The 8,931-nt window shown below is 38.0% G+C and overlaps 1 protein-coding gene across 1 annotated transcript in view; it reads right to left on the bottom strand.

Annotated features, from left to right (window-relative positions):
• Window positions 1–1,059: 1,059 nt before the first annotated feature.
• Window positions 1,060–8,931, bottom strand: part of LOC135494366 (uncharacterized) — a 28,356-nt gene continuing 20,484 nt past the window's right edge. The window contains exons 16-27 of the mRNA XM_064782284.1: window positions 7,899–7,940; window positions 7,495–7,578; window positions 7,113–7,142; window positions 6,789–6,821; window positions 5,712–5,729; window positions 4,988–5,107; window positions 4,598–4,627; window positions 4,355–4,393; window positions 2,886–2,927; window positions 2,209–2,340; window positions 1,744–1,773; window positions 1,060–1,353 (exon numbers count right to left, since the gene is read on the bottom strand). Of these exons, the coding sequence (XP_064638354.1) occupies window positions 1,307–1,353; window positions 1,744–1,773; window positions 2,209–2,340; window positions 2,886–2,927; window positions 4,355–4,393; window positions 4,598–4,627; window positions 4,988–5,107; window positions 5,712–5,729; window positions 6,789–6,821; window positions 7,113–7,142; window positions 7,495–7,578; window positions 7,899–7,940 (647 nt within the window). The 3' untranslated portion in view covers window positions 1,060–1,306. The remainder of the gene's footprint in view (window positions 1,354–1,743; window positions 1,774–2,208; window positions 2,341–2,885; window positions 2,928–4,354; window positions 4,394–4,597; window positions 4,628–4,987; window positions 5,108–5,711; window positions 5,730–6,788; window positions 6,822–7,112; window positions 7,143–7,494; window positions 7,579–7,898; window positions 7,941–8,931) is intronic.

Here is an 8,931-nt window from a genome sequence, read left to right as displayed (position 1 = left end):
ATACAAGTAAAATAAGTGCGAGCATTTGTATTTTCTACAACATTAAATAAATAGGACCTGACACACGACCCTATATTATTAGGAGATTGACCAACCATTGGGGTAGTTGGGACATAAGAGACTACCACATGTCCAGTGTGCCTGTTTACAAAATCTATGACAAACCGAAGACAAGGAGATAGCATGACAAACAATGGACGATATTTGAATATTATGAGTTTATTATATATGTCTGCATATCATTCTACAGAAAACTCGTAACGTTTCCCGGCCTATCCGGCAGTTGAATTATGCATTGCGTCGGAGATTTGCTTACTTCTTGGATGTGGACATCGAGAAGCCTGGAAATAATAATGCGTTAAAGTATCAATGAAAAGATTATTGTTAACTGGTGGACATTTTCCTAGAATTTTAACGAAAACCAAAACAAAAACTTCGATATTATTTCTATTGAAGATATCGTATCCAAGACATCTCAATTTTAGGAAGCGCTCCATTTCTTTAAGAATAGACATAAGGTCAATTGTATATTTTAATCCCTGTTTATTTCACCAATTCTTCGTTGTCACTGTTGACGTGTGATTTAAATGCCTTGTTTACTGATAAGGATCAACCAATCAAGTTGGTTGATAATTTTTTTCAAACATGTTGATTCTCTTATATGTTTAAGTTGAATATTTCCATTATTAAAATAAAGCTCCAATTCTCACGCGAAGATACAAATGTACGTGCATTCTTCTCGAAAAGAAATTACTTTAAAACATGTTACTGGTGTAGTGTTCTGCTCAGTGCACTTATGAATATACAGTTCATTTGTTCCAACACTCTTGTCAAGATATCCATAGGAATATTACGAAGTTCATTGTCGTTAACCGACACAGAATCAAGATCTCATAATTTTATCCAGATTTTCAACCTTGGAAAAAATGGTGTGATATCAAAACGACACAAGACCATCAATATCAATTATTAAAATGATATATTCCAATGAGGCCTACTCTAGATTCACCGATCTGATACCGGTTCATTCCAGTATAATGCACATGCCATGGCCCCCTACATATCTGACTGGCTCGGGGCATATCTGCATGTGATTCTGAACCCTTGCTGTGAAGTCGACACAAAAAAATGCCAAGGGCAGGACATGATGTCATGACCATCAGAAATGTTAGACAACTTTGTATCTCGATTAAACAATGTTGAATGGCATCGAACGACAAAAAGCATTATATCTATGGGGGCTTGGCTTGCATATTCCAAAAATGTCTTAGAGCAATGAGTCCAGAGTATTAGTATCGAGGGAACTCTATTCTTCGACGAGAAATACTATACCACATTTACCGTTTTTCTTTACTGAAAGTTAAAAGGAGGATTGCAATTAGAGAAGCAGAAATCAAACTGTCTTGTCGATGAACAATCGGACAAAAGCATGTATAGCAGGAATACGTAAACTGAACACACTCTAGATCTATGGTGTCTATCGTGACTATTGCGTTAGACACTATCTTCTGTGACAACTTCTCCATGAAGTGAATAAGAAAATGGCTATTACACATGTTAGAAGGTTCGTCTAATATTATATGGAATTTCATAACCGCGCATTTTTTCCTGCTCTGATCTCACGCACTGTTAATCTTAGTCGAAGAAATGTTTGTATAGTGACCATTAACACGTTAGACAACGATGATGACATTGATCGATTATAGGAAGAGGCAACGCGGATCTGAAGGAAATGCTACTCACCCCATGCCGAGAATTTCTCAGCATCATTGACTGAAAAAATAAAGCTTGAGATTGAACTTATGAAACCTCATACAACATGTGAGTATTACCTACTAAACACATATACACTGTATTTCTATTTATTTCGCCAACCCTACAAACATTTTAGTCGTGTCTTGATTTTCATTTTAAATTACAGTCCAAAACAAAGATAGCCCTCCCCCTGCGCAGGTTACGCAAGATGGAGGGGGGGGGGGGGGGGATGCTGCAAGTTTCCAATAATCTTGAACAATAGAATACCCCCCCCCCCCCCCACACGCACACACACAAAACGAAAACCTAAAATATTTCTTTGCTTAACCAAATATATGTATATTTTATTCTACGCATATTTGTCCATCCAAATTCAGAAACCAAACAGTTTTAAATGAACTTTTACAATGTTTATTTTACACTTTCTAACCAGTAGTAATAAGTCAAACCTACCGACGCAGTTGTCACCTTCGGCTGCAGTGCCGGATACACAAGTTCCCTGGAACACATCCTTGGGGATGGCATCGCCGACGGCAAAACTGCCCCCAGTGGTGGTTGTAGTAGTGTAAGTTGTTGTGGAACCACCTTGACATAAAAGTACTTTTTGTTTAGACATTTGATTTAAAGTCGCTGTGGGGTAATAAACGACAGAGTCCAGAAATCACCGACAGGCATGCACTTGGTAAGAGAGTCGGGATTGACATCTAAACTTGATATTCGCTGCCTCCATGGCTGTAGTTTTGAACAATTTAGCAGACACGATTTGAATTACGCATATGCCTATCAAGGAGGAGCAAAAAGCAATACGTTTATATATTAGATATTTTGGAAAAGGTACTAAGAATTCTGACATCCTTGATGCGCAGATAATGCTTTAGAGTCGGCTGAAAATGAGCCCACCTGCAGCCGCGAAAAACGACGCATGAGCCTCTACGGAATCATTCGTTCTTATAATCCGCTGATCGAGCCCTGAATTTAGGTCCACAAAAAGCTCTGCTATCTCATACAAGGAACGCAAAACATAGCAGGGTGGTCAAACGTGATTCATAAGGATTGATTGCGGCTTCGGAATGTCCCAGGTACAGTTACAACACAAGACGCTAATCAAGTTACAGTTCATACAAACATACCAGCAGGTTCCTCAATTTCCCCAGGTTCCTCAGTATTCTCAACTGCGGTAAAAAATGAAAAGCAACTGAACTTGAGGCACGCTTAGATGAGCAAATTATAAATTGAGTGGCTATGTACACAGCAGACTGCTGTGTACGCATGAACAAGTTGGTTTCATGCACAGCAGAGGCGAGTTAACATAACCCATCATCAATGACGTCAGCTGGAGAAAAATGGCGGTGGAAGAACTCCCCGCTTCCCTTCAAGTTGGCGCCAAGTTCCAGCCAGCGAGGTCTGCAGTGTACTCTAGAAAATGCGCGTGCCTGTACATTGTATACACAGCATGTTGTCTATTCAAGTAAAAATGTTGCTAGGATTCACAGCAGGTGGCATAAAATCGGCGGCGGGGCTTTATAATGAGCCTAATGAATATTAATATAAAACGCTGTGAACATAAAACTACTGTCTGTTGCATACACATCATGCTGTGTATGCAACAATAATTTTTCTGCTGCATACTGCATGCTGTGTACATATTCCCTTCCAATTATAAAGCCAGTTTACAGTTATCAATAAAAACGAGACAGTGCTTTGTTTACATAGCCACGTGGTAGTGCCGTATCAGCCATTTGTCATGTTTGTACGTACCTTGTATTTTTAAAGAAATGCTTCTCAACTTTCTTTTTCTTTTCCATATTTTATTTACAAGATACCTTTAATGCCGGTGTAAAAGGAATGGACGTCCTAGGAATGCAGGACCCCGTGCAATAGGTGTGTATTGTCAACGAATGTGGTTAATGGTTTGGTTAGGAATAGCTACATAATCTTCAACAAAGGAACTCGGCGACTCTATTCACTTGAACAAAAGGACCGGACTTGGATTCCGGGGGGACTTGCATATATTTTACACCGGTCTGAGTTTTTAGCTAAGTGGCTGCGCATATACGTAGTTAACCCCTTAGAAGTCTCATTATGGACATACCCAATGCAATATACACATGTGTATCGAAACAAATTCATAATATCAAATTTTACTGCATGGTATGGAGTCTAGCAAAGCAAATATGCATTCCAATCACTTGTGCGTGACGTTTAATCAGTACATTGCAGAGGTGCAACAATGAAAAAGGTTTTCGTACTAATACTGTTGTCAAACCAACCGCTTGAAATGCGTGTATTATGCCAATTGAGTCGTTCAGCGATGCGTACGGTGATGCAAGGGTCTTTCGCGGTCATGTTATCAATCCATAGTTCTCTTGAACACATAAAACCAAAAAAACACATTTTATGTCTTTTTATGCGAAATTGCTTTGACTTGCGCAAACTTGACTGATCATATACTTGAGTGCCAATTAAATGTCGTTTCAGACCCTTCATCATCCGGGATACATGTTATATGTCACATTTACGAAACACATTATGCATGTATTATCCTTCTGGTGACGACAACCGAATACTATATTGAATAAGGAAGTCGCCATGTACATACCGCGATATTCAATGCCATAAGCCTTGGCGTTCACCTTTACTGGAGAGAGAAAGAAAACAAAATAATATTTTAGGGGCAAGCGGTATACATGAAGACAAGTATTCATGAAGACTTTATATCGGTGAGGACAATTATTGCCTACCATTCTTATCTGTGCTTGCAGTATTCGTTTTATAAATTCTCTCTCCATTGAGTTGGTGCAATTTAAAAAAAATAAAAACTGACTTCGGTAAAACTACTTACACCATGCAAGAAACTTGTCGACATCAGTGACTGAAAAAAAAAGATATAGATATTGAATAAGTTGTTGCCTTTATGTAGTAAAATCGGTGATTCCTTCAAAAAGTTATGATGATACAAATAGATTGTTAGAATAGTTATCATCTCTTGTGAAATTATTACTCACATTACATGTTTGCTATGTGCGATTCTATTCGTACAATACAATGTTTTAGTGATCCATACAATTATTACTAGCAACATTAAGCCACCGATTTCCAGTTAAATTATTTGGCTAAACAGCACTGCGTGAAGTCAAAGTGTATTCCAATACCCTCAGTTTGATAACATTGTGGTACATCATGTTTGGAACAGCGCCATGTGTGCAACGCTGCATGTTTTAAGGGTGTCTACCTTCACAGAATTTCCCCACGGTCTTGGTACCGCTTGGGCAATGACCTCTAAACATAGCAATTTGAAATCGCTGGCCCGCGGAGAATTCGCTGGTTGTGGAAGTCACTGTCGTGGTGGTTACTGAAATTACATGTTTTGTTCGAACATTGACAGATTAAGCATAAACGCGACAAGCATTCATATCCAGGTCGAACATATCAATAACATTCTTATAAGGGATTAGTTGAGGTCTTTTTTATTTCTTTTGAGATTTTTGTAAGACAAGTCTTTATATTCTTGGTTTAGATGTTAACTCAGGCTCTTCAAATAATCTTACAAAAATGATTTACAATTCTAACGTGGAGAGAATACAAGAATCGTACATATATTTTACAAGAATCTTATGAAACAAAATAAGGAAACTGAAATAATATCCGGCTGCTCGGGCGACTTGGCATTGCACCAATACGCCCGAAAGTTTTTAGTAGCTTGCTTTGTTACAGCAAAATAACAATTTTGCATGCAACTGAACATATGCCAGTAAAATTCATAAACCTTCGCCATTTTTTTCTCGGCCTTCAGAACAGAAGTGGCAACGCCAATGTGCTATTACTACATATACAGCGTAAAAAGCTAACGCTTATCATGCAGATTTTTGTTACATGTCACTCCTATTTTTCTTTACTTCTTGTAAGACAATTTATTGCTGAAAATGTTAAAATCTGGTCTTGGACTAACTTCTTACCGATTGGAAGACTTGCAACTGAAAATGACGACACGAAATAAAAAGTGTGTTTACGCCTTATCATCTGAATAACACGTTCGATTATTACCATGGTTACCATAATAATTATTGTTTCCACCCCTTTAGCCCCTTGGAGGCTCGGCTTACGTGTGAATACTATAGGAACCCCGAATAATCAAAATCCCGAACTTCGGGCATCAAGTGCCATGTCCAAGTTCCGAGTCGTCTGGTATTCCTAAATTCCGAGTCGCTTGATAGAGCGTCTAGGAAAACAGCACTCCCTTCATTCAAAGACGCGATAAGGTTTACTACAATTTGTGCATTCGGATCTGGGGATCGTAGGGAACACGATAGTTGAAGTTTCACATTAAAGGTTCCGTCCGGTAGGCTGAAATAAGTGAAAAGCCTTTGATGTTCATGCTTGCTTTACGAACTTATGCTTCGTCACACAGCCCAAGCAGAGATATGGTGTTTGAAATCAGCCCATAACAGGCCCGGTATCTTTAGATCCGAATGTACGCGCCCATTGAATACTACTACCCAATTTAGGAATGCCATGGGAGCGCTATTATTGCGAGGAAACTATTGATCGAAAGACTCGGAATTCCGGAATACCAGACAACTCGGAATGACTTGGCACTTAATGCCGGTGTGATGTTTTTGAGTGTTTCTGTTTTTGAGTGTTTCCCCTCATTGTTTGGGAACGCTCAAAAATAGATTGACGAGTTTTTCTGTGTATCCCCCCTATTGAAAAGTCATGGTCTCTCTCGCTGCCTATTGTTTAGAAACACTGAAACATGGGGAACAACCACAGATGTTACACCGGAGTTCAGGATTTTGATTCTCCGGGGTGATACGACTAAAAAATTTGTTCGACAGGGCGAATGTTCGACTAACAAAACTTCGACATATATTAACTATTTTTTATATCGAAAAAGTTGGAATAAATTGCGGCTTTTAAGTCAAGACAACTTAGGCAACTATTCAGCAAGTACGGGTTCGGCAATATGAGCCAGGTTGACTGCACTGCATCCATCAACCCACTTGAATATATGGCAGCTTCATTATTGTACTTACAGTCTATATGGTAGGTTTTCGCGTGCTCTTTCACTGTTTAGTAGAAATCAACATGTGGTTAGCAAATAATTACTCTGATATAGGCCTGGTGAGCTGTGTCGCTACCCGGCTGTTTCTTATACAAATAGTTCCGGCATACGGAGTCATGCGAATTCGACCAATTTAATGTATCTTTGAAGTACATTTAGTGAAAGCATCCGCCGTACACGTTGTTGAAATTGACAAAAAAAACTTTATATTTATTACCGATATCCAAAACGAGAAGAACCTATGTCAAGTACGGTTAACTGAAACAATGAAAATGAAATATTCCACTGTACTTACACCAAGTGATGAAGATCCGATAGTGTGTAACTGCAATTAAAAGCATTCAAGACGTTAATTTCATCTAGGCGGTGCTGTTTTTAAAACTTCCTAGTAGCAAAATGCGCTTACGACTAGCGGGAGGTATCTCGCGTGGATCGAAGGACAGTTTAATGTGTCCCCAGGGCTTGACTGGCTATATCATCGAATGTCAGCTTCACTTTATCTTGTCGCTTTTTGGCACCAACAACTATCAATTTGAGCGTTTATACCTGAACGTGAACGTCTCATGGCTTGACGAAAGCTAACGATAGACGATTCACGTATAAAATAAACACAAAAGTTAATATATTCTGCCATATTGAATTTCAAAATCAACACTTCGTTTACTACATGTACTCACTTTCACAGGCGCCTCCTTCCGGCTTTGTTCCTTCAGGACACGATGTCAGTCCCTTGAAGACAGATTTCAAGTCAAATTTACCTCCTGCAATGATAAAACTAGCGTAATCAAGAGGGAGTCCAAAACAAAAGGATAGAAACTTAAAATACCATTGATTTTTTAAGAAAGCAACGATATAAGAAAGCTAGTTATCTAAGTTATTGCTATAAATAATGAAAACTCTTTTAAGCTATTTCAAAAAGGTGTGTTTGATAGAGCGACTTCGCACAGTCGCACTCATCTATCAAAATCACCGAAGGCATCGTTTTAGTTCTTGAGCTGATATATTACACTATGTAAACACCTGATTTTTTTTCAGAGGTGATCTGTTCACAAAAAAAAGAATTATGTACTGAGTAACACACCTTTCTTAAGGTTGGACTTTGTTAGTTCTGTTGGGGATGTAGCTAATAAGAAAAGAGGCATCATTTACATCATTGTTCAATAATAGTATAACAAATGTGCAAAAAGAACAACTAAAAAAGAATTGCTGGCGTAGAATTTAGTGTTTTTGGCTCGGTCATGGTCTTTGAAACTGCAAGTACGACTGAAAACTCTTTATATTCACTAACAGTCTAACATCGTTATGTTACGATTTTGAAAGAAAGCAGGATGATTACATGCTACAGGTTTTGAGGACCCCGTGGCCAAATTTCGTGTTAAAATTTCCCGTACAGAGAAAAACCGAGCGCTCAATTTTTGCAATTCGTAAAAATTTCAGGAAGAAATTAACTGATCACAATCACAAATATATTTTAGCTGACTCCGAAATTTCTTTTCACTTTTTTGAATCAAAAATCTAAATTTCGTTGCGAGGACTTTTTATTTATCAGTTGTAACATGTCTACTCTCGATATATCATATAACATGTTTTGTTCGAACATTGACAGGTTAAGCATAAACGCGACAAGCATTCATATCCAGGTCGAAAATATCGATAACATTCTTATAAGGGATTAGTTAAGGTCGTTTTTTAATAATATCTTATGAGATTTTTGTAAGACAAGTCTTTATATTCTTGATTTTGATGTTAACTCAGGCTCTTCAAATAATCTTACAAAAATGTTTTACAAGTCTTACATGGAGAGAATACAAGAATCGTTCAGAACCATTACAAGAATCTTATGAAACAAAATAAGGAAACTGAAATAATATCGGGCTTGTCGGGCGACTTGGCATTACACCAATATGCCCGAAAGTTTTTAATAGCTTGCTTTGTTACAGCAAAATAACAATTTTGCATTCAACTGAACATATGCCAGTAAAATTCATAAACCTTCGCGATTTTTTTCTCGGCCTTCAGAACAGAAGTGGCAACACCAATGTGCTATCACTACTATATACAGCGTAAAAAGCTAACGCTTATCATGCAGATTTTTGTTACATGTCACTCCTATT

The sequence above is a fragment of the Lineus longissimus genome, chromosome 10, assembly GCF_910592395.1.
Source record: "Lineus longissimus chromosome 10, tnLinLong1.2, whole genome shotgun sequence".
In the NCBI taxonomy this organism is placed as follows: domain Eukaryota; kingdom Metazoa; phylum Nemertea; class Pilidiophora; order Heteronemertea; family Lineidae; genus Lineus; species Lineus longissimus.
The sequence above is the reverse complement of the archived record's forward strand: the minus strand, read 5'-3'. Positions and strand labels throughout refer to the sequence as shown.